Source organism: Zalophus californianus, chromosome X (genome assembly GCF_009762305.2).
Source record: "Zalophus californianus isolate mZalCal1 chromosome X, mZalCal1.pri.v2, whole genome shotgun sequence".
Classification (NCBI taxonomy): domain Eukaryota; kingdom Metazoa; phylum Chordata; class Mammalia; order Carnivora; family Otariidae; genus Zalophus; species Zalophus californianus.
Window position 1 is genome coordinate 58,688,137 of NC_045612.1, and position 26,953 is coordinate 58,715,089.

At 34.8% G+C, this 26,953-nt stretch overlaps 1 protein-coding gene across 7 annotated transcripts; it reads right to left on the reverse strand.

The window, feature by feature from the left end:
• Window positions 1-26,397, reverse strand: ZNF711 (zinc finger protein 711). 7 transcript variants are annotated; one of them, XM_027609237.1, is made up of 11 exons: window positions 26,216-26,397; window positions 24,364-24,491; window positions 23,191-23,447; window positions 22,714-22,818; window positions 15,428-15,979; window positions 8,991-9,146; window positions 8,063-8,086; window positions 5,746-5,883; window positions 4,841-4,888; window positions 3,181-3,324; window positions 1-2,696 (listed from the first exon to the last, which is right to left on the reverse strand). In XM_027609237.1, exons 4-11 carry the CDS (start codon window positions 22,790-22,792, stop codon window positions 1,519-1,521), a joined length of 2,319 nt encoding a protein of 772 aa, XP_027465038.1. In that variant the 5' UTR covers window positions 22,793-22,818; window positions 23,191-23,447; window positions 24,364-24,491; window positions 26,216-26,397; the 3' UTR covers window positions 1-1,518. The 7 variants fall into 7 exon arrangements, with proteins under 7 accessions (XP_027465038.1, XP_027465036.1, XP_027465033.1 ...); XM_027609235.1 differs by lacking the exon at window positions 5,746-5,883 and adding an exon at window positions 4,981-5,055 and having other exon boundaries at window positions 7,949-8,086; XM_027609232.1 differs by having other exon boundaries at window positions 7,949-8,086.
• Window positions 26,398-26,953: the final 556 nt, after the last annotated feature.

The following is a 26,953-nucleotide window of genomic DNA, read 5'->3' on the forward strand; positions in this document are numbered from 1 at the left end:
ATAAATGCTTTTTATTGTATGCTCATTTCAATGAGTAACATTTAGAAATAATAATCCCACATAACAATGACAATCTTATTTTACAGCGTGTACATCATTTACAGCCACATAACACACTATTTTAAATTTTCCAAATTTAATATTCTGAAGTTAAGAAAGATAAAAAATTTATTCTCAAGGAACAGATTCTTATCTGGTGCAAAAACAGAAAGGTGAACATTATTTCAAACACAAAGCCACAGTATAGAATAAAGTAAAATTACATTTTAATTATGTTGAACAGCTGAGTGTAAACATGAAGCAACTATAACTTAAAAGTACACATCATATGCATTACATTTATGAACAGGATTTTCATTAAATTTCCCTAAACCAGCTTTTTATATTAAGCGCCATTTTGATTTGCAGCATGCTAACACAAAGCGTTGTTAAAAGGATGCATATTTTAAATTTATACACTGTAAACTGAATATCCACCTCCAAACTCTTGGCAACACAGTGTTTTGTTAAATACTGCATATATGCTGCCTCACGTTGAAAATGCATGTTAATAATATGGTATATAGATTTTAAAAATCAAAATTTTCAATAATGGCATAAAATTGCACCTTTAAACATTACAGCAAGTAAGATTAAAATAATCCTACTTGCTGAGACTGCCCTAAAAAGAAACTTCTAAACTTTGTTTTTAAGAAAACTGTGTTCTCTCAATTTAATCTTTAGATCATTAAGAAATATAGTGCTAACTTTATTTGCAACACTACGGCTGCATCTGTTTTAGAAAGCCACATTTGACTCAAATATACTTTTGTCATATATGCCATACTGAAAAATCATCTTGAACATCAGAAAAAAGGGAACTTTAATCTTAGACTTCACTTTAGACTTCAGCAAAGAATGCTGTATTTTAAACATCCTATCCTGTGATAAAATCTTAGCAGCTCTGAAAGTCTTTTTGATAATGTTGAATTAATATAAGCTGTTTCCCAGTGAAATTTCTTTTAACGAATACACAAAACTTTTGCCATTTCTGGAATTCCAATTTTCAGGTACCATAAAAAAGGCTCAATGACTAAGTGACTGATGGATGACTGCCTTTTATTGCCCCACCTCATTTCGAAAATCACATAAAAGTGAGACTTGCTTGCCACAGCAAAGCATTGCTAAATTCAATTAAATATGAGCTTTTCAGAAACCTTTATCTCCAGTATGATCGGCCAAATAAAGTCATTGTCTTTGCTTTACACTTCTGTAGTTTAATTATACATATAATACTATTAAATAGACACTTAAGAGTTTTTCTGCAACCATTCTATGGTGCTTCTTAAATTCTTTAAGTAACTTTCAAAGGGCTATGAGATCCCTTGTCAATTCAAATATTTCAAGATCTCTAATACAAAGAATGTAAAGTTATGATTTACTATCAAGCTTTGGAACTAGATGAAACAGTTCATGAAATTTTCCTCCCATGTAGCATATAATATTTTCAAAATAGCTTCTTACTTTATGTTGATCTTATTACATAAGAGCCTCCTTGTGGTGCCTCATAATATGCTGATTTTTTTCTGATGGTCTTCGGAATCCCTTCTTGCAAAATTCACACCTGTGTGGGTAGTCTTTTGTATGTATTGATATCACATGTCGTTTAAAGCCAGATGCATCTGTAGTGCTATATTCACAATACTCGCATTGGTAAATCTTCCTTCCAGTGTGGGTCTTCATATGTTTTTTGAGCTCATTTTGTTGTCTGAACCCTCTCTTGCACCTTTTACACTTCAGTGACTGATCCTTAGTATGAACTGAAAGGATATGACCACTAAGAATAAATGGATCTGATGTTTTAAAGTCACAGTGCCTACACTGATGAATCTTTCTACCCTTATGGATATCACTATGCTTTTTGAGCTCAGAAGGACGATGGAAACCTTTTTCACAGACCTCACATTTGTGAGGAAAATCCTTAGTGTGGACAGATATGATGTGCCGCTTAAGGTCACTTGAGTTGGTGCTCTTATGGTCACAATGAGGACACTGGTGTGTCTTATGTCCTTGAAACAAATCCAGATGGCGTTGAAGCTCCCTCTCATCACCAAATGCTTGAGGACAATGCTCACATTTATATGGTAAATTGTTACCATGCTTAGACTTAATATGAGTTTTCAGATTTGACTGATCTGCACACCTGAAGATACAATACTGACACTGATATGGCTTCTCACCAGTATGGGTTCTCATATGTTTCTTGAGTTCAGAAGGATGTCGAAAGCCCTTCCCACACTCAACACAAACATGAGGAAAATTCTTGCTGTGAACAGCCAGTAAATGTCTGTTTAACAGTCCTTGTTCTGCAGTTTCATAGTCACAGTATTTGCACTTGTGCATTTTCGGCTCCTTGTCTCTTAATATAAGTTTATTTGAACTCAGTGGACTAGCCTCTCTGTATCTTCGTGTGTATTCTGTAAATTCATGGGTTTTGTCAACTTTGTTTATAAGCTTATGGCTTTCCAAGTGGTTATGGAAACTCACTTTCTTGTTAGTTGTAAAGTCACAATCTGTACACTGGTATTTTTTTCTCATCAAATGATCAGGATGATTCTTCATGTGTCTTTTCAAGAATCCCCTGGATTTAAACTTTTTTGTGCAAATATGGCAAGGGTATACTGTCAGGGGCTGTCCATCAGGGCCTATTATAACAGCTAGATAAGAAAAAAGGAAATTGTGACATTTGGCCAGGTGTTTTAAAGGGTTTTACAACAAAGGTGCGAAAATTAGCTGGTGAGAACTATACTAGTAGAATAAAATCCTGTAGGATAAAATGCACATTAAAAGCAACTTATGGATAAAATAGCTCACTAAAAAGTAATAAGCATCTCTGTACTATAGACTACTCACCTGCCAAGATTTTATATACATTTTGTAAACTAGAAACAGGCACCATTTATTGTGAAACCAACCTGAAAATTCTCTTTGAAAACATCATTTGGGTAAAGAGCAAACAAGCATAGTTTTATTAAGTACCAAATACTTTTAAAAAATCCAACTATTTAAATCAAACACAGACAGGTATATGGAAGTGGGACTGCACTGTAACAACTGACTATTTCCTTTGCTTACAAAAAAAAAATGACTTCCACATTTCAAATCATGGTAATATTCATGAACAACGTATTAGTATTTTACCTGTTTGCCACTGCCTGGTTTCTCCCCTTCTCCTCTTCTTGGCTTTTTGTTTAAGTACTTTATTTGTATTAATGCTATCACAAATTTGAAGGTACTGTGCTGCCGTACTACTTCTGCTTTCTAATGTTGAGTCCAAGGTATTTCCTGGAAAAAAATTGATACACTATTAAATTACATATTTATACTTTTTGGTTTTGGTTAGATGAATTACTAGATATGACATGGTATTAAGTTGCCATTGTGGTGCTAAATTTCACTAAGTATAGCCATATTCTCTCTTTTATACCCTTATATACACACACACACACATAACTGTAAACACTTTAAATAGGGTATCATGTGAAATTAATTTTTAAAATATCTCAGTTTATTCATCCTAAAGCAATAAGCTAATAAAGTGAATGTAACATGAGAGACTTTTATGGCCCAAAGAAAATATTGGCATCAGATCAATTTCTCACCAATGAAGGCTGATGAAGTTAAAGAGACTTAGCAAAGAAATATACATGTGTCAGTGAACCAATATGGTCATGGTGACAATGTGTAATATATAACAAACAATATATCTCTTGTATATATGCTTTAGAATAATTTAATTAATATAAAAAGTATTAAGACTGATTTTAAAGACTAAAATAGACATGGTGGGCAATTTACCACACTTTCAGTGGCATCAGTGTAAACAGAATAAAGTACTTAATAAAATCTCAGTTCTCACAAATCTGTTTTGTCATGCAATTTAGTTTAAAAATGTAGACCTGTGGGGCACTGGGTGGCTCAGTCCTTTAAGCATCTGACTCTTGACTTCAGCTCAGGTCAGGATCTCAGGGTTGTGAGATAGAGCTCCCCCTGCTGAGCCCCACGCCAAGCCCCGCGTTAGGCTTCATACTCTGCACAGTCTGCTTGTCCCTCTCCCTCTGTTCCTCCCCCTGATCTCTCTTTCAAATAAATAAATAAATAATAAATAAATAAATAAATAAATATCTAAAAAAAATGTAGACCTGCAAAGCCATTTAGCTTATATGCTGTGATGTATTGCCTCTCATCAATTCCTCTGACATCTACATTTAAATTTAGAGTCAAGTATCTCCTAAAGGTAGAAACAGAAGAGTCAGACATTTTATCATGAGAAAAAGTCTCTTTGCTTAAGAAAATAAAAAGAACTATCAACCATGGAATAACACTATATGGAGTATGTATTATAACTAAAAAGAAAAATGAAGCTGACACATGGGTTTTATTTAAGCTATATACATCTACTGGTTGCCACAGAAATTAAGAAAACAGTTCTACCCCAAGGAAGATATTAACAAGTGGTTGATATCATGGATAATTTTGACTTTTTTGTCAAAATAATTTCTATTCTATAATTTTCTCCATAGCAACCTTTTATGATTCAGATTGTAAGTTGCCCAACATTTTTATCTTGAGATAAATCTAAAATGAACTGCACTCACAAAATTACACACATTATGTCTGTATATAAATTAATCAATTCCCAAAAAAGGCAAACTCCTATGTAACTAACTAGATAAGATATGAACAGGCAAGCCAGAATCTAACATATGTGTCTGTACACACAAACCAATAACTGCTTATTTTCCAAGCAGTATACAAAACTGGCTATTTAACTTACATCTCACATATAATGCTCTCTCACCTGATGCTTGACAATCTTCATACCTCCGGGAAACTCTTCTTTCATCTCCTAAAAAAAAAAAAAAAACAAACTAATTAAAAACTTATATGCTGAGTATAATGATTACTAGTGGATCACATCTTAATCTACAAAAATCTTACTTTGACCACTGTTCCTTGGATTAAAAATTTTTGTTGAGTTCTTCCACTCCCATAGATTAGATATAATTTCACGCACTGAAAATAAGGGCTACTGTTAGCATCCTTGGAACTGTTAACATCCAGAACAATCTTACATTTTAAGTAAAAACTGATTAGATATTTCTGCAGAATACACTCAAAATTGAAGATGCTCAATAAACGACTGTTGAATGAATAAACCCTTGGAAAAACCAAGATAAGATAATGCATTTGAACACCAAAATTTTTCAAAGTAAATAGTACACCTGGACCATCTTGTAAATTAAGTAGGAATGAGGTAAAATAGAAAAAAAAAAAACTTGCTAAATTTACCTTCCATTAGATACTTTGTAGAAGAGCATATCTGGATTTCTGTTTCTTTTCAAACCCCCAAAATCTTATTTGTGCTGTTAATACATGAAATAAGTTTTTGAAAAAAGGGAAGGATCAATTTTCAAAGGATATTCCTATTTTAGAAAAATAAAACTTTTTATGGTACTCACTTATACAGGTAGGATTTTAAATAAATCCTACTGAAAAACAACAATGCATTAAGCAAGGTTTATTTTGAATAACATAAGATATATGGTAGGAAAATCATGTAAGTACCTAGAGATTAATCAGTCCACAGCAAAACATCTTATAATATTAGTCAACTCATGGGGGCATTAGCACAGCATATTTAATGACCTAAAGGCTGATCAAATAGATATGTACTTATCAGGTGAAAAAATGCCAGTGTCCTACCATATGCCGCAGCCCAGACAACAGGGACAATTGTTTTATTAACATCAGAGTCCTCAAGCTGAGTCTCAGGGAGAGAAGTTCCTTCCTCTTCCCCTACAATGACTTCCATGTAAACTTCATCTGCTATTTCAGCGCAACCTAAATTTTAGAAATAATTGCTTGTTTATAACCCCAAATATTTAATAAATGGGTAAAAATTCCAAACAATTTAAATCTTTCAACTGTCAAGATTTCAATTTGGTTAATTTAAAAATGACATTAGGCACTTTGGAGACTAGTGCCACTAGGAGACAATCATTTATCAAAACTCTTATTCTCCTCTTAGAACCTATCCTATGAAAATGACTTTTAGATTATATAAAACATGTGCGCTTGAAATATACTGACTGATTTTACAGTCCATTGGGCATTACAAATTTGTAAAAAAGGTTGCAGTCCATAATTCTGCCTGATTGTTCTTTGGAACTCAGAAAGCATTTCCCATAGAATCAATACTAGAAAGTGGTCCTTGCTACCCCACATACTGTAACTTAAATGTAGTACTGTACATGCAAAGGAAAGTAGTAAAAAATACTAGTAATTGAAAAAAATGTTAAATAAAAAAAATAAGATCATGTATATATGTAATATATATATATACACACACACACACATATATATATACACATAATACATATGGAAGCTGGTGCTCACGAGTATGTGGACACCCTATAAGAGGCAGGATTTTCGGAGACCCTACTGAGAAAAAAAGCACCTTGAGACTCATTTTTTAAAAACATAGTATTGGTATAAAAAATTTAAACCTAGAGGGTCATTTAGTGTATTTTATGTGATATAACCTGTTTAGATTTAGGCTGTTAAGTAAAAACTTGGCTTGAATTTATGCTTTTCCTTTGATTCACATACTGGGATCTTCTAGTCACTATGGAAGAAATGTGAAAAAAATGTAGGAAAAAAGTGTCCCTCTTCTCCCAAGTTTACCTTCTTTCAACTGATGAGAGACACTGGTCTGTTTTCCACATCCCCAAGGAATTCTGGCATCAGCTAACCTAAGCTTCAGTCTCCCACCTTCTATTGTGCCCCTTTACTGATCAATGAGTAAAAAATAATAATAAAGAATTTAGAGGCCAAATAGAAATTATTTTCCTCTTCAATCAAATCCTCTAGACTTGTTTTTATATTTTCAACGGTGGTGTATTATTCATGTTTGGAATTGGAATTCAGCTTCCCATGGCTTCTAGGGAAGGAAATCTGAGGAGTGGAGATCAGAGTACAGTATAGGTAAAGCTGAGTATCATCCAGGTAATGCACTGAAGTGGAGGCTCTTGCCCTTCAAGGGCAAAACAAGCTTTTATCTCAGCGTGTCAAGAAGACAGAAGAAGCCTTAGGGAAGGGCTGCATTCTTACACTGAGGTGAGAAGAAAGTAGGCAGAGAGTAACATGTCTTTCTAAGGAAATGGGCAGCATGGCAGGAAAGGAAATCTGAGGAGTTATTTTCACCCTATGGTATTCAGCCCCAAGAAACCTTAAGCAGCAACTACTTGGAGACCATTAAAGGCATAATAGAAGATTCTGGCAGCTTAACTTATTTGGAAGCATACTTACTTATCTAATCTTTCAGTGACAGAAGGAGAACAACCAGTTAGCCCTTCCACTGCTAAATCCAGAGAGAGGCCAACAGTGTTCACTGCCATGTGGAAAGAACACTGGCAGTAGTGTTAGACAGATGTGAGCTGAAATCCTACATTCCTCACTTAATATTGAAATGATCTTGGGCAATTATTTAATATCCCTGAGCATTTTTTTTCCCTCCATAAGACAAAGATAATACCACCTACCTCGGAGAAGAGTTGTATTAAATAATATATATGCAACATATACAATAACACACAAAATAGATGTCCAATAATTCCATATATATTTGTGGGCTCTAATGAAGTCAGGAACCATATGTTGTTTATCTCTATATCCCTAGTATCTGAGACACAGTATTTCATGTTTGCCGATTTGAACAATACATGTATGCATGAATGGTCTAAAGGACCCTTTTCTTTTAAGTTAATTACAGCAAAGGTCAGACTTATTTTATTGAACTTTGTTCCTATATAGTGCTTATATCTCTCAGATTGCTTAATTTTTTTAAAAAAAGAATTCAAGATGGCTACTGACAAGTCACTACAGTGCCCTTGTACTGATATCTTACTAATATCATCTTCTTCTTGAGAAGAATCTTTAACTGCCATGTAAACCATCTTCTCCCGCTGCATTCGGCTCTGGTCAAGCACTCCAGCTACAGAATGTCCATTGGTGTACTCACTCTCTGTGACAATTTCTGTTCCACCTTAAAAATTAAATCACATGTCAAAATAGAGAAGTATCATGGAATAACTCCCTAAATTAATAAGGATATATAAGAAATATTTTCCTGGGGTGCCTGGGTGGCTCAGTCGGTTAAGTGTCTGCCTTCAGCTCAGGTCATGATCCTAAAGTCCTGGGATCAAGCCCCACAGCAGGGTCCCTGCTCAGTGGGGAATCTGCTTCTCTCTCTGCCCCTCCCCCCACTCGTGCTCTCTCTCTTACTCTCTCTGTCTCTCTCTCAAATAAATAAATAAAATCTTAAAAAAAATTTTTTAAAGAAATATTTTCCTTTAGAAAAATATTCCCCCAAATATTCCAATATAAATTTCTAAGTGTCAAGAGAATTTTCTTACAAATTACACTCTGAATTTTCAGTAACCACTGAGAAATAGCAACAAATGTTAACATTTACATTACACACATGCCAAGCACTGTATAAGTCTCTAACATGTATTTTGCCCATTTAATCCTAACAATAGCCCTACGAGGTAGTTATTGTCATTATGGCCATTTCATGGATGAGGACACTGAGACAGAAGGAGGTTAAGTAACTCACCAATAGCCACTCAGCTAAATGGCAGAACTAAGATTAAAATCCAAGCAGCCTGCCTCTAACCTGACCTTACTCAATATAACTTCCTACTCTAAATCAAATCCTCTCCACTCATTTGTTTTTATAGTTCCAACTGTAATATTCTACTTATATTGAAAGAATCCAAGAACGACATATTCTGCATTCCTGCTTTTTATTCATATATATATTTTTAAATATTCCATCCCCAAAGAAACCTATAAAAAATCTGTACTTTAAAGACAATTTTAGAAGTTTCCAGAAAATATAAGAATTAGTTTTAATTCTTATTTTAGCAATAAATTAAGATTTGTACCTATTTCAACATCATCTTCAGCCTCAGCTTTAAATATATACACTTTTATTACTTCTGAACCAAATGCGTCTTCTTTAACATCTTCCTGGGAACCATCACTGCCAATTTTTAATGGTGTGTTCCCCATATGCTCTAATTTTTCCCCAACATCATCCACTGTAAAATATAAAGAGGAAATTATTTTGGTTAAAAAATACTATTGACATTTAGTGGATGTTAAGCATAAGTGCAACATGAATGTGTTAATCACCTATTCGCTATATTTACTTAATGACTTATTATGCAACTATTGAAAGTGATATGATTCATGAAAAAAATATACAAGATCAGATATATTACATGATCATAACTATATAAAAACTTATTCAGAGATTTTAATTTATATATGAGATACTTAATAACCATGGGGCTTTGATTAAAACAGTTTGAGAAATGATTAAATCATCTTCCATTACATTCAACATTTTAAGTTAAATCCTAACACCAAAATTAACAGAAAAAATCAGAACATACATAGTACTCATAAAATGAGCTCACATAATTCTCAAATGAAATAGCAGTATTTCTAAAACAAATTAGCATATGAAATTTAGAATTAAAAAATAGGAAACAGAAAACAGCTAAATTATTTTATAAAAAGGGCTTTTCAGAAATTATAAAAATAAAATCTTAATACTTTTAATTTCTGTTGAGCTAGTGGATGACAACTTTAAACCAGAAATTTCGTGTATGTCTATATTTACTAACACATGCTACACTCCAAAATCATATAGAAAGGTAAAGCAACAATATTTGAGATTACTTACATTCTAAGTATACTTAAAATTTTGATTCTCTGCTCTAGAGTCTTTAAGAATAACATTTATTTTCACATGAATACTGTGCACAAACTATGCAGTAAAAATATATTAATAAACTTTGTTCTTTGACCATAAATATTAAATATATTCTCCCAAATATTATATGCCTACCATTTCTTATTTCAATGTTTGTACCTATAAAACCTGAAATGTAATCTAAATCAAAAATCTTCTTATTATATATATCATAGCATCATATATGAAACATAAAATCCTAAAGTCTCTGACTATATCTAAACAATTCCAGAACCTCTTAAAAAAGAATAAAATGACATAAAAAAGTTATTAGTTCAGTACTCTTAAAAAATGAATTTCAAGGGCGCCTGGGTGGCTCAGTTGGTTAAGCAACTGCCTTCGGCTCAGGTCAAGATCCTGGAGTCCCGGGATCGAGTCCCGCATCAGGCTCCCTGCTCAGCAGTGAGTCTGCTTCTCCCTCGGATCCTCCCCCGTCTCATGCTCTCTCTCTCTATCTCATTCTCTCTCTCAAATCAATAAATAAAATCTTAAAAAAAAATGAATTTCAAGAAGATCTAAATGGGTCAAAGTCTAGATTTCCCTTACCTCAGTTTCAAATCTGCTACATACAAACTCAAAAATATTCTTTTGGCCTTTCAAAAGAGTGAAAGACAGTAAGTTTCAGAAATTCTTTTTACAATGCAAAGCTACATTAACTTTGTGATAAAATAGAAATGATTCCATACTATTTAAGAGTTCAAATAGCCTGTCTATTAAAGGTCCTAAATGATCAAAATAAACAGAATAAATATTTCCATTCCATCATAGCCCCTAATTCTATTACTACGTTTTTTGGCAAAATTCTTTTGGACAATGGGACAGATTAAAATAAAAGAATAAAAGATAATGAAGTATCTGATATTGATTTAGTAGCTTCTTTTAAAATATGTTAAATTAAATTAAAACAATGACATCACAGAAAAAATTAAAAGAAGCAAGTTAAGCTTTCAGAAAATGGTTTCTCATTCCTGAAAATAAAGACATAGGATAGACAAAAACCTCAAAAAGTGTCCAAAATATTAATTTCTTAAGTTGGAATAACACAGTAAATTAATAAAATACTGAAAATTCACTCATTTGATAAATACTGCTTTATTATAATTGAATGGTTGAAAGTGATCATAGTTCCTTCTGCAACAAACTGAATTAAAACTCTAACTCACGAAATTTAAGCTCATGAAATGAAATACACATTTTTTGGTCACTTCTCAATAGTTTTGTACCATAGCTTTTACTTTAAGTACTGAAATAACTGTTGCTATTCCGATTCCATTTATACCATGCCTTAAGGTCCATAGTTTAATGTATCCATTATTTTCTACTTAGATTCCTCAGAATGAACAATTCTGAAATATATTGAGTAGCCAAACTTGGTCTGTATTTTAAGTTCATAAAAGATGATAAAGTTATTAAGGATGTTAGTTTGCAGTTTTAAAAGATAAACCATTAACTTAACCAAGATTTATTCTATATTCTTTGTAATAGAAAGTACAAAGTTAACAAAGACTTAATAGGCAATCAAGTGATTTTAAGAAATGGATCCTCAAAGATCTTCTTAATGCAAATAATACTCAAAATACCCCAAATTAAGACTTAACCTTTTTGCTTGTTGTAAGGCTTGCAATATCCAAGTCCCACAGTGCTGTTTCTTAACCCACATGACATTCCAGACAGTAATAGCAGGTAATATTATACACATCACAGAATTCTACTGGTGCTAAATGTAACATAAAACAGTAAGATGCATTGTTGGCAAGTTTGCTAATGTTCAATATTCTTTTATATAGCTCAATAGCACAATTTGATTAAAAATTCAATATTCCTTTTAAAAGCTGAGTAGGCTTTTTACTGTACCTCTTTTATGTTACATCTACCAAAATTATATGGTAGATATGTTATTATCAATATAGAGTATATTAATGTACCACAGAGATGGGGTCAAGCAATATGTAAAGGATTTATATTTCACAGCACTGAAACAAGTTAGTAACATTTAGATTACAAAAGTGTTCTACTCCCAGATGTATACCCAAGAGATCTAAAAACATATGTCTGCACAAAATCTTGTACATGAATCTTCACAGCAGCATTATTCATAATAGCCAAAAAGTAGAAACAACACAAATGTCCATCAGCTGATGAATGGATAAATAAAATGTATATCTTTATAATGAAATATTAGTAATGAAAAGGAATGAAGTACTGACACATGACACATGCTACAATATGGATGATCCTTGAAGGCATTAGGCTAAGTGAAAGAAGCCAGACACAAAGGGCCACAAATTACATGATTCCATTTATATGAAATGTTGAGAATACGCAAATCTATAGAGACAGAAACTGGATTAGTGGTTGCCAGGGGAGGGGGAGTGGATGGGGGGGTGACTGCTAAAGGGCATGGGGTTTCTTTTTGGAGTGAAGAAAAAATTAAAATTGATTGTGATGATGGTTATACAATGCTATGAACATACTAAAAACCACTGCATGACCTAAATGGTGAATTTTATGGCGTGTGAATCATATCTCAATAAAGACATTATATTAAAAAAATTCAAAGGTGTTAACTTTTCTTTTTTGACCCTTGAAATGGTGAGGTTTGATGAGATTTCCCATAATGACCCTACCAAGACACTTTGTTTTATACAAGATTATGTTCCCAAAAGAAAAATAAACTAATTTTATAGGTAAAAAACAATTTGAATGCATTATATTGGTTCATTATTTAATGGAACTTCCCTCTTCCAGTGCAGCTTTTATAAAGGAAATCATCATCCATAAATGTCTTATGGATGTTAGGTATTTTTAAAGAAGAGCACACCTAGGATAATTTTAGAAAGATACAGTTATTCTACATTAATATCCAAGTTACTTAAGCACAAGTGGGAAAACCTAACCATCTGCTAAGAATTTGTGACATTTGGCCTGAAAGGGGAAAAAACCTCAAATGCACCTCAAATATGACAGAAGACAAATTCCCTACCTCTAAAACTCAGCTATTGATAAGATTTCCTTATAGGAATATTTAGGGACTCAGGAACAAGACAAAGTTCTGTTTTAAGTCCTCAACTTTATCTCTTAGATATTTTGAAAATCTCTATCTTGGAAAAGAAACAGAAAAGAGGACTTTTTAAATTAACATTGAGGCCTTTAAGGCAATTTATTCTCTTAACTCCTGTAAGATTCAATGGCCAGGAGAAACCAAGAAAATGAAATGAAGATTATGAAGGAAAAAAGGGAAAAACTAAATCAAAAGAGAATAAAATAAAATAAGTGAAAATGGTAAAGAGTAACTGATTCCACGACATGGATGGAACTGGAGGGTGTTATGCTGAGTGAAATAAGTCAATCAGAGAAAGACATGTATCACATGACCTCACTGATATGAGGAATTCTTAATCTCAGGAAAGAAACTGAGTGTTACTGGAGTGGTTGGGGGTGGGAGGGATGGGGTGGCTGGGTGATAGACATTGGGGAGGGTATGTGCTACAGTGAGTGCTGTGAATTGTGCAAGACTGTTGAATCACAGTTCTGTACTTCTGAAACAAATAACGCAACATATTTTAAGAAAAAAGAAAAAGAAGAAGATAACAGGAGAGGAAGAAAAGGGGAGTATGTCAGAGGGGGAGACGAACCATGAGAGATGATGGACTCTTAAAAACAAACTGAGGGTTCTGGAGGGGAGGGGGGTAGGGGGATGGGTTAGCCTGGTGATGGGTATTGAGGAGGGCACGTTCTGCATGGAGCACTGGGTGTTATGAACAAACAATGAATCATGGAACACTGCACCAAAAACTAATGATGTAATATATGGTGATTAACATAACAATAAAAAAATTAAAAAAAAAAAGAGTAACTGATTCCAATTTGAGTATAATAACCATTATAAAAATGGTCAAGGATCTGGGTGGTGGGAAAATGGGTGACATAAAAAGGTATTTAATTTTTGTATATTCCATTTTCTACAATAAAAAACTGCTTAAGTTTTAAATGGATTTTTTAAAAAAAGTTGTTGCTGTTTCTTCACTAATGATTAAGGAGTTAATTAATTCCCAGTCTAAATTTCCCCTAAAATGATTCCACAGTAGTCCCAGCATTATTCGAGCAATACAATTTTCTTTCTAATCTTCAGTTTACTCCTATTAGAGTAAGTAAGTAAGTAAGTAAGTAAGAAGTCCTTTGCATTTGACATATATGGCAAAATAAAGATAAATACTGTAAATTAAAATATTCTAGAAACTCTTAAAAAAATCTTTTGCAGAATCAAATCATAGAAGATATGTTAAGGTTTGACAATTCACAAAACATATAATGTCTAAATTTTAAACTACTCTAATATCAAAGAGTTTGATCTGACAAGTACTTTTTTAAAGGCATAATATTATTTTGATACAGAAAGGCTGCCAACTTTTGTCACACCATTTTATATGATCATAACCATAGTTTTTTTTTTAACGTCAGGTTAAGATGTAAATATGGAATTGCTTTAGTAATGGACATCAATTTAAAAAGAGGTAATAACATTTGCAGACAGTATTTTAGTGGCTTAACTCATTCCCTTAGAAACAATGTAAATATTCACTTTCAAAAGTGGTTATAGAGGGAAAAAGTTAACATGCTAGACTTCAGAATCATATTTACAAATTAAATAAATCCAATTGGTTTTTAGTTTTAAATTCACTGATACACATATAACATACAATCACTTTATACACACATACACATAACTCTACCTGTTGATGTACTTCCCAATTAATCCTTTTTTATTTTAAAAAGAAAAGAACGAAAATCCACCATGAAAAAGTGAAGTTTTTATCTAATCTTTATTACTTCCAGCATGATCCCTTCAAATTTTATAAAAAATAGACCCACTTCTTCCTCAAGCTCCTTCAATAACTCATCGTGAGATTTTTATTATTGTTGCTGTTCAGGCAAACCCACCACTTAAAATGAGAACAAGATATTTCTATCTTCCTCCTTCAGATAGAATGTCTTATAGACATCATAAAACAATCTGAAATAAACACAGTATTTTTTGCTTAGAATATACACATGCATATTTAGGCAAACAGAAAATAAACACAGGGAGAATGGCAGAACACAATCTGAGTTTAAGATTTCTTTTTCAAATATCTAATAAATTAATTACACATTTCTTAATATATTATGCTTAAATTCCTAAGGAAAACTGAACTGACAACTCCACTACCTGCTACAATAAAAAGAAAGCAGTGGCTGCATAAAATAAACTTCCCACTTTGAAATATATATATTTACCATTAAAAATTTTATCCGTTAATATTCTTATTGAACCTTCCTTTTTGCTCTAAGATATTAATTACATTATTTTGCTTAATTTTGGGTATGATTTTCATTGAGTAAATTAAAAATATGAGCAAGTTCACAAAAGCATCTCAACAACACAGCTTTGAAAAAAATTATTTTTCAAAAAGATTATCCCCATGATTTTTATTGAATAGATAGATTACCCCATCCCAGAAAACCTTTCCAGGTTATATATAAATCAATTTTCCAAGTAATTTTGTCTTTTGTTTCACTTACAAGATATCATTAAGTAGTCTTCAGAAGTGCTCTTGACATCATCATCATCATCATCATCATCATCTTCGGTTTTAATAGTAACTGAAGAACCAGGAACACCACCAGCTGCTTGAATCACAGTTTCTGTATCTGAATTAGTTACAAGAACCTCCTCTGATACCATTGTGGGAGAGTCAACTCCTGAAACACAATCTTGGACCACATGTTCTAAGTGTCCATCAGGACCAGTAACAAGATCAGCCACAAAAACCTGCTCGGGTACTCTAACAGTTTCTGTAATTAGCTCAGAAGTCAAGATATGATCACTATCATCTTCCTCTAGATCTTCTTCAATAGCAACATCAGCTTCAAGTACAGCTTCAGGAACAATTACACCTTCTGTTACTACATCAGTCTCAGTGATGATATCAGGCCCATGGACAACTTCAGCTGCAAGGCCATGATCAAGGGTTATCCCATCATCTGTGACAACATCAGAAACTAATACAGCCTCAGGAACTGAGACAACAATATGGTCTCCATCGATATGCGCAGTACCAGCCATTCCAGCCACTATAATACAAACAATTATCCAAAAAAAGTAAAGTTATTTTATTAATTAAAAGTGCTATATTTAATGTATCAGAAAACATAAAACATTTTAAAAATATGAAATAGTTCTGGCCAAACTATCATTTTTTAAAAACCACTGACAAATTAACTGCAATAAAAACCATCACCAGGGGCACCTGGCTGGCTCAGTAGGTAGAGCACATGACTCTTGATCCTGGGGTTGTGTGTTCAAGTCCCATGTTGGGCATAGAGCTTACATAAAAGTGAAAAACAAACAAACAAACAAAACAGCACCAACCAGGCACTGGGGTGGAGGTGGGTGAAAACAATGTTAGTAAAATCTAAATTAAGACCTTAAAAATAATGCACTTTATTTTCAAGTAAAACATAAAAGCCACAGTGAGATATCACTATATTAGAATAGCTAAAATAAAAAAAAAAAATACCACCACAGGTTGGTGAGGATACAAAGAAACGATCTGTCATACATTGCTGGCAGAAATGTAAAATAGTAGCAGCCACTCTGGAAAATGTATGGCAGTTTCTTACAAAACTAAACATGTATTTACCATACAACCCAGCAATAACACTCTAGGGCATTTTCCCCAGAGATACTAAAACATATGTTTACACAAAAAACTGTAGATGAAAATTCATAACAGGTCATAGTAGCTATTACACATAGTAGCAAAAAATTGAAAATAACCCAAATGTACTTCCAGCAGATGAATGGTTGGTAAAACCAACTCTGGCCCATCTTTACCATGGAATACTACTCAGCAATAAAAAGAGGGCAGACTATCGATACATTCAACACCTGCATGAATCTCCAGAAAATTAAGTTAAGAATCTCCATAACTAAAGGTTATGATACCATATAATGGGTAAATGAAATCAATATAACATTTTCAAAATTATAGAGATAGAAAACAGATTAGCAGTTGCCAAGGGTGGGGGTGTGTGTAAATATGTTAGCATAGCATATATCTGGTAATGGAATAGTTCTAGATCTTTATTGTGGTGGTGTTTACAAAAATCTATATACAGGATAAAACTGCACAAAACTATATACACTCATACAAATACATGTAAAAACAATGGTGACAACTTAAGGAGGTCTTTAGTCTAGCTAACAGTAACGCACAAATGTTAACTTCCTAGTTTTGATATTGTACTACAGTTATATAAGATGTCACCATTAGAAGAAGAGGAGTACAGGCTACATGGGACCCTATGTACTATTTTTTCTACTTCCTTTAAGTCTTGTATTTCAAAAAATTAAAATTAAAATAAAAAGGACACACAAACATAAATGGGTACTAATATGTTTAATTAAGTTAGTAAAATATGACAAGGTGGATATGTTATAAAATATGCATTATAAGCATAAAAGTCCCTAAACACCTCTATCTTATAAGAATTACTATATTCAAAAGTGGAAGGCATCTTTTAACATGTGATTTTGGGGGAAAATCCCAACTCATTCTAGAAAAAGATTTGGTTTGATAAAATTCATATACAGGGACTCTAAATTGCACAAAATTCTAAGCTAGTAAATCTGCAGGAACAAAACTTTAAACAATGTTTTTTTTGAGTAGCATGGTAAACACCAACTCCTACCCCCTTTATAAATGTAAAAGTGTAAAATCCCTTCATGAGGAACTCTTAAATTTTGCCTCACCGAAGTGTACAGGAAACAAGTTAATAGAGTTTATGGACCAGGTTATAACAAAATTATCTACACTAAATAATCTAATACAAAGCCTTCTCCACATAATGATCACTTTCTATAAAGTCATATCTGAAAGAGTGCCATTTGCCAATGGTTATTATTAACCAATTCATTATGGAAGTTAGTTAACAAGTTAGGATGGAGACCAGTGGACATTATTAATACTCTTACCCATCAAAAGATAAGGTGAAAAGGGAAAGCTACCTTTCAGAATATCTTCCTTTCAACCCCTCTGTATTGTTCTCAGTATTCTCAAATTCTTGCCTAAACCACCAAAGGATATAAACTCAATCTTGGAAATCTGGTAGACAAAGGGAGTATGTATAAAACGAGTACTTCCTATTCACTTGTTTCTTCACTGACCATTTTGGAGACGGGTAGTTGGTGAAGGTTCAAGTTTAGCATTCAGCCAGATTTGAAATGTGGTTTTTAGCAAGGAAAAATTAAATGTCAAACCTATAAAATTCAAAGTATTGGAATTCTATGTATATAAACAATAAAATTAATATGTTATAAAATCCTTCCACAAGTCAAACTTAAAATATGGAAAATTCTGGAGGTTAGTGTAGTTCCAGAGAATAGACATTAAGGAATGATGGAAGGATAGAATAACGCTTAGTGCTGGCCTGGGTTCAGATAACCTGGCTGGGAGGATTCTAGCATCTACTCTAGTAGGAACTTATAGGTCAAAATAAATCAGATCTAAGCTAAAATAAATCCAAATATGCTTGTTTACACTGAACTAAATAATAATATCAAGGATCCTAGACAAGGAACTGACAAGTTCCCCACAGCATGCTGGCAGATTAGATTACTCAGACCAAGATCCAAGATGTCTCCTATTAAATTTTGCTTTTTCCTGTTATCAGCTCATCTGTTAGATCCCATTGAATTTCTAAACAAAGTTACTTATTTAACTACACACTAGCTGTAATTATTGAGCATTGACTATGAACCAAGCAGCCTACTAATATTTTTACATATATTATCTCATTTAATCCTCAGAACTGCTGTATAATGTGTTATCTCCTTTTTAAATATGAAGGAACTATAAAAAATATGAAGGAACTATGGTTTAAAGAAGTTAGATAAGTTTGCCCAAGGTTCAAGCTGAGGGCTGAACTTATTAACTCTAGACTGGCTTATTTCTACATGTTGAAAAGAGGAGAATAGAATTTACTTACCATAGAGACTATTTTTTTAAAGAAATTTAGAGGGTTAACCAAGTGAGTCACTATTAAAGGAATAGTTTGAGAGAGAAGGAGTAAAAAAATCTGGGGCGCCTGGGTGGCTCAGTCAGTTAAGTGTCCGACTCTTGATTTTGGCTCAGGTCATGATCTCAGAGTTGTGAGATTGAGCCCCACGTTGGGCCCCACACTGGGCGTGGAACCTGCTTAAGATTCTCTCTCTCCTCCCTTTCCCCACCCCTACTTGTACACGCGTTCTCAATCTCTCTTCTCAGGAAACAAACTGAGTGTTGCTGGAGTGGTGGGGGGTGGGAGGGATGGGGTGGCTGGGTGATAGGCATTGGGGAGGGTATGTGCTATGGTGAGTGCTGTGAATTGTGCAAGACTGTTGAATCACAGATCTGTACTTCTGAAACAAATAATGCAACATATGTTAAGAAAAAAGAAAAAGAAGAAGATAGCAGGAGGGGAAGAATGAAGGGGAGTAAGTCGGAGGGGGAGACGAACCATGAGAGACTATGGACTCTGAAAAACAAACTGAGGGTTCTAGAGGGGAGGAGGGTGGGGGGATGGGTTAGCCTGGTGATGGGTATTAAACAGGGCACATTCTGCGTGGAGCACTGGGTGTTATGCACAAACAATGAATCATGGAACACTACATCAAGAACTAATGATGTAATGTATGGTGATTAACATAACAATAAAAAATTTAAAAAATAAAAAAAGAGTAAAAAGATCTATCAGTCACTCAATTAAATTTTAAAGCATTTAATAAACAGCATTAAATGGCATTAACAATTTATCTCACTAGGTAACAAATTATAAATGGTAAGAAATCATCATTTAAAAAGTGTGAAAGCAATTATATAACCAAATAACAGTACGAAATAAGTCATCATTTCAAGCATTTCCCATTTTACTAAAGTTATTTCATTTAAATGTAAATACCTGGAATTTCACCAGAGGTATAGGATACAATTTGGTATTTGTTGGTTCTATCTTGGGCCACTATCTAAGGCTGTTCTGCTATTTAAGTCACAAAGCAACATAAACTTTTCGCATAAATAAAATCTTAACTATTAAATTCAGTGGCACAGATTCCAAGGACAACCATTATACTGAGACACAAGCAAAGTTATTACATAAATCATGTTGTAAATTTTTAAATCTCAGGGGCGCTTGGGTGGCTCAGTTGGTTAAGCATCTGCCTTCGGCTCAGGTCATGATCCCAGAGTCCTTGGATCCAGCCTGGCATGGGCTCCCTGCTGAGCAGAGAGCCTGCTTCTCCCTCTCCCTCTGCCCCTCCCCCGCTCATGCTCGCTCTCTCACTCTCTCTCAAATAAATAAAATCTTTAAAAAATGTTTCTAAATCTCAAGTATCCTTCAAAAGAAACTGGTCTAATGAGTTTCTGAATTAAATTAATATTTCAAATTCTTAATATAGTAGCCATCCTATGCCCACCAAAAACATTCTAGAATTTAGAGATCCTGTGATGCATAGTATACTTACTTGGCTAGCTCTACCTGTGTATGCCAAACTGTTTCACAAATATCATTAATTTATGGGATTGCAAATATCTAAGTTTTGATGTTGGCAGAAATTTAAAGAGAAACTGATAGAGGCTACAATACTGATGAAACTTGAAAACTATGCTAAGTGAAAAAAACCAGACACAAAAGGCCACATATGGTGTGGTTTTACTTATATGAAATATCTGGAATAGGTAAATCCATAGACAGAAATGTTAGTGGTTGCCCAGGTCTGGAGCAGGGTTGGGGGTGACTGCTAATGAGTATTAGGTTTTATTTTTCCAATGACGAAATTTTCTAAAATTAGGTAGCAGTGATGTTTGCACAACTCTGTGAGTATATTAAAACCACTGAATTATATTCTTTAAAATGGGTGAATTGTACAGTATATGAATTATTATCTCAATAAAAAATAAGAAAAAAAGAATGTACATAATATATTTCAATATGCATATTCTTCTTCCCTAGCACTAAAAGGAAGTGAAGTATTAGATGTAATAAGGTATTGATTAAACCTTAAGACACTAAGGAGGAACAATAAAAAGGAAGGTAGGAGGAAGACCAAGTAAATATTCACCAGCACTAAATGGACATTTTTTTCAATCTTAGAAAGGAATCAGGCTTTACTTGCTAACAGGCAACTTCTTCAGGACTGAAGGGGATCCGGCACTTCACCAAATGCTACAGGGTAGGTTAAATTTTGTATCATATGGAGAAAATGCTGTATTTCTTCCATTTCTAAGGTATTTTTATTTTATTTTATTTTTTTAAAGATTGTAATTATTTATTTGACAGAGCACAAGCAGGGGGAGCGGCAGAGGAAGAGGGAGAAGCAGGCTCCCTGCTAAGCAGGGAACCTGATGTAGGGCTCAATCCCATGAGCCCAGGATCATGACCTGAGCCGAAGGCAAACACTTAACCAACTGAGCCACCCAGGCACCCTCTAAGATATTTTTAAAAGGTAAAAATTAAAGGTGACATTTCAACCAAAACTTATTTACTATACCGAAGTTCAAGTGTTCCAGTATTTTAAAAACTATTTCTGGCAAAGAATTCACAGAATTCTTTGTGAAATCTTTACTCTTCAGTTCTTTGTCCTACTTCTAGAATTTATTCCTGTACTTTTTTCACCCAAAATCACTTCTAAGTCATCCATAATCAAAACAATTGACTTCTGACTCATTTAGCAGAATGAATCAATGATTGCTTTCTATTTCATCAATTCACTACATAGTCATCTTGATCTCCATCACATTCAATCTTGATCTATGCACCACATCTTTATTCATCAGACAGAAGTGTCAGGGAATCATAGAACTGGAGAGGACCTTAAATGTTATCTAGGCCAATCCCCTCACAAAAGTGAATTAAGTAATTTGCCCAAGTTTACACAGATAGTTAATAGGACTGCCAAGACTAGAAGCCAGTGCTGATTCTCAATACTGTAGGCTTTACAAGGAACAAAATAACATATTCACATTAATGTGAAAACAGTGATAGCATTTTCTTAATTGAGAAAAGTATTACTAGTTGTAATCCCCCATCCCTAATACCATCTTTGATAATTCCTTAATACCTTGTTTTCTGTTTACTTTTTATCCCAATTTACTGTTTGTCTTTTCTACTCTCACTCCACTTTTCTTCAATTCTTACCACCCTATCCCTGCCTTTTATACTTCAGATACCTCAATCTCTTCTATAATTCAGACTGACCCTGCCCAAATTCAGTTTCTTTGTTGACTGTGATAGGAGTCTTAACATTTCATCAAAATAACTACTGTTAAGAGGCTACTGAAAAACCTGGCCATAAAAGTAGGGAATCTTTTCTTTTGTAAAAAAGAAAAATACAATGTTATTAGAAACAACTTTCTGAAGATATTGCATCAGAATATAATTAATCTAACTTCTTTGTAATGACTGAAGTAGTTCTTTTTCCAGTTTTATCAACAATACAATTTAAAATGAATTTTAGAAAGCCAATTTAATATTTCCTACATTCAAGAACTGATTTGGTTATTTATGTAAGCTGAGTTTTTTCATTTTCAATGCCACATCACCACTATATTCCAAAGTTTCCTTACTTCAACCTTCCCACAAAATTTTAAGAATGATTTTAAGTAGACTACTGGCACATAGCTACTTTAAGAAAATGAGCCTTACAAATGAATTTTCCTAGCAAAAAAACAACTTTTCATAGATTCTCCCCTTCTTCAATATAGTTTTGATATTTAGGATGCTATGGTTTTAAAAAAGAAAGAAAAAATACAACAAAGAAAATGCTTTACCAAAATCCTGCATAATCATGGTATGGGCCATTCTACAGTCTGATGTGTGCAATCCAAGACTTCCACCACCTGAATCCATATTTAGCAAAGTTCATTCACAAATCTCTGTAAAAGAAATGGTTTTAAAAATAGTTTAAATATATTTAGGCCAAAGTCAGTTGTTCTGAGAAAAAAAAAAATGCAATGGAAAATATGCCTCAGAACCAGGTGTGCAAATCTTATTACAAAGGAAAATAAAAACCTTGATTAGATACGTAATGTGACAAGCATAAGTAAAGAAGGACTAAGTGAAAGGAAATAAATCAAAAGATAACAGAGAATAAGACACAGTAAGGGTGACAAGCCACAGGGAAAGTGATAGAAGCAAGCAAAAGAACAAAACTGTAGCACTGACGTTCCAGTTAAAATGTAGATTATAAAAGAAGAAAAAGGAGAACAAGATGACAACAGACAATAGTTGGGATGTTTATACATTACTAGAGGACTCAGGTGTCTAGTATTAGTGAATTTCATCCAGTGGCTCTCATCCATTTCTTCCAGACCCAGCTCAGCCCTGCAGCGGAGCTCTGCAGATAAACTTGTGTTTCACCTCTGGCTCCCGGGATTCTACTTATAATGTAAAATGTTCTATCCCAGTTTCCCTGGAGTTCTTTGAGCCAGTAAGGACTTCTGGCCTCACTCTACTACATTCTCTTGTCTCATAGTTTTGAGGACTCATGAAACATGACTGCTTCCTAAATATGGTAGAGATAAGATCAATCACATACAAACATTTAGCAAAATTGTTCCTTTCAGAATATCGTTTACTTATAATTGTACAACTGATTGTTTTTCTTTAATGATTAATAAAGTCACTCTAGCTTCAAGCTAGTTTTGAAAGCAAGGATTTTATTTCATTTCAAGTGATGTATCCTATATTTAAGATCATCAGACAGTATGGATGGAACCTAAAGTCGAATGCTGTCACTACGCATATTTCTTACAATTACATATGTGTATTTCCCCTTCAAACATAAAATTCTAAGTATATCAACCAAAAAAATCTGTCGATTTTATAAAACGTCTCATTTTTATTTAGGAGTGTTTAATAAATTGGGCTATATTGCACAAAAGATGAGGTTATATTATTAAACTTTTAGAAAGCTGCCATGTAAAGCAACTTAATGTATCCTTAAGTAAGATCACTAAGATTTTTTTCCTTGCCTTAAAGTTCTATAGGTACACAGGAGGCAGGAGAGTATAACACTTGAATCCTGTATATAAAAATCCTTACAGCAGTAGGTGTTATTTCTGTGTATCAAACAATTCAACAAAATTACTTTATATATTAACAAAATTACAAATTTTTAGAAATTCTTGGCTGTATTTTGTCTTTTTTTTTCAAATACCACATTGTTTCCTGTCTCCAAAATGAAGCCATCAGAGGCCACGAGAGTTCATGATAAACTACCCGTATGTTCACAGAGATAAATCAAAATGCCATAAGGACTTATTTTTAACATTTAAAACAGTGTAATATTTCAACTTTAATTAGAATAATTGCTTTCTTTATCACATAACTAATAGAACAATTACAAATGCCTTGAAATGTTTTAAACACTTAATTCTGCTTAATTATTAAATAAGATAAAACATTAGTTTGTTAATCACCTTAATATGACTGTCTTGAAGAAATTGTAGATTTTCTTACATATTGTAAAGTAAAATCTGCAGCAATTTGTTTTCGTTATTTTTCCTTCTGACCTATGTTATTTTCTTTGGGAAAACGTTCTCTTTACCTATTGTAAAAATACATTCAAAATTAAACATTTTAAAACATTTTAAACCAAATCTCTTACACAACTTAAGAATTTTCTTTACACTTTAACGCGCAGGGTGAGATTGAGAAGGGCTCAAATGCTCAAATCTGCTCATCTAAAAAGCATCCGAAGGGATTCCAAAAGAAACAACTACCTACTACAATATAAGCAACATTATTACACTTAGAATTCGACCACTTCATTAAAACAAATGTTCTCTAAAGCACATTTAAAAATCACTAGCAACACCTTATTTTGTAAAGTGAAAGAGAACCAACCAAGGGCAAGCTTTATCCTTGCCAAATCGATAGAGAAAAATATGCACTAGCACTCAATTAGGTGTAAAAATCTTAACACATAGTGCAACTACTATAGGAAGTATCACACTGTATGAATACCCAGTAAATAAATTGGAGCACCTTTTCCCATATAGGAAGTTTAAATAGATCAATAATAAATGAGGTATGAGAACAGCAGTGTGTTAAGTATTCAATAGCCAATAGATAGCTGGGCTTCTCAGTATTCTCAAGAGTATATCTCACATCCTTATTGAATGGAGGTAGCCACTAAGTACGCTGCAAGTGAACATCTTTCAATGTACGGGGAGCAGAAATCGCAAAACAAACAACAACAAAAAACATTTTACTCTCGTCCGTCTCCTCCGAACAGCTCATTCAGGACCTAGCTTCTTGATCTTGATGATGTAAACAGGGTGAGAGGTAGAAGAGAAATCTTAAGGCAGCAGAGCAAGAGAATGCGAAAGTAGTATTTGCAGAAATAGGAGACAAAGGAGCTCTGGCAAGTAGCAGTATTGCAGCTTTGGACGCAACCCGCTTCCCGCATAAGTCTCCCTTTTCCACGACCATGCCAAGTTTCGATCATTTCGAGCAGAACGCACACACGTGCCCTCTTATATATTACCCATATGACTGGGTCTTAAACCTAACAAGAGAACCTTCTCTGTGGAAAGGCAGAAAGCGAAGAGACAAGAATACCCTTTCCCCTCCTCCCTCCTCTTGGTGCAGCGGTCGCCACCGCTGCTACCCACGCCGTGCTGCCCAACCCCTCATCCTCCTCCCGCTCTCTCTGCCCCGCTACATGGGAGACGGCTGGAAACCAAAATGGTGGTGTTTTAGTGGAGGCGACAACTGCCGCACACACCCGCCCCCCAGGCTCTGACTGCTCCCTACCCCCTAAAATGCTCGATTCGGCGCCACCTCCTTGCAAACGCCACCATCCCTCACGCATTCCAAGCCTACCAGAAGCAGCAGGCAGGGTGGGGGACAGAGAAGTGGGGGGGGGGGCGCAAATGAAAGGAATATTGGGGGGTGTCGCCGAGAGAAAATGCCAGGGGGACGCCGCATTCTTCAATTCACCGTTTTGTTTTCCGCCATTTTCCCGTCACCCTAAACCACCGACGGTCACAACGACGGCTCTTGCCCCTAGTGGTTCTGGCCTGGAGGAAGGAAAGGCTGCCTGAGGGGGAAAAACCTCCACTTCCCTCAATTCCTCCAGTGACCGGCTGCGGCTGAGAAGAAAAACTGCCAGACCGAGGGGGAGGCAAAGCTTAGGGACTAGACGCCACTTCCATTGTTCCCTTCGCCCTACACTACAGGCTGGGTGTGAGCCTCTCCTCCTCTCACACTAGCGACACAGCGCAGCGGACCCAAATCCCTCCACTTTCTCTTCGGGAGTCTCCTTACCTGCTGCCACTACTGCCTCCGCCGCCGCCAGTTGGATTCTGACCGCGCTCCAGATTTCTGCGGGGGTCGGCAGCTGTGGATCTGTAAGGTCCTCACATTCGGGTTTCCGAGGTTCCGCAGCCCGAGCCAATCACAAGCTACTCTGCGTCTGGGAGGCGCGCCGCCTTGTCCTTCTTTATATCGCTGCCGACATGCTGAGGTTGCATTACGTCACGCTGCCCTTGCTGCAGGGTAGGGGGCCAACGGGAGAGCGCGCGCGCGCGCGCTCAGGAAATCAAGAAGCCCGCGCTGGGTTTGTGCTTGCAGACGCCGCGGACTTGCAGTGGGTGGTGGGTGGTGGGTGGTGGGTGGCGGGGGAGGGCGCAGCGCGGGCGAGCCCAAGTAAAGACGCTTTGGATCTTGGGGCGCCCCTGAGGAGTTTCCGTGGGAAGATTTTGTTTTCCAGGTTTCCCAAGGGAGAGGAAGAGGGGGAGGGGGGAAAATCAATGACTGAATGGCAATTCACTGAACCTTTAATACATGTTGGAAGACATTAAAAAAAAAAATCGGCCCTACTCTCGAGGATTTGACCAATTAGGCCGTCCAGAGCGGTAAGAGGTATGTCTCCCTACTAAAAACCCTGTGTGTGTTTTGCAGTTTCCCTACCTCCGTCCTTTAAATTCCTTTTATATTTCATAATGGTAGACAATTCGATGAAGAAAGTAAAGAAGAAAGAAGAAAGGCATAGAACGAAAGGTG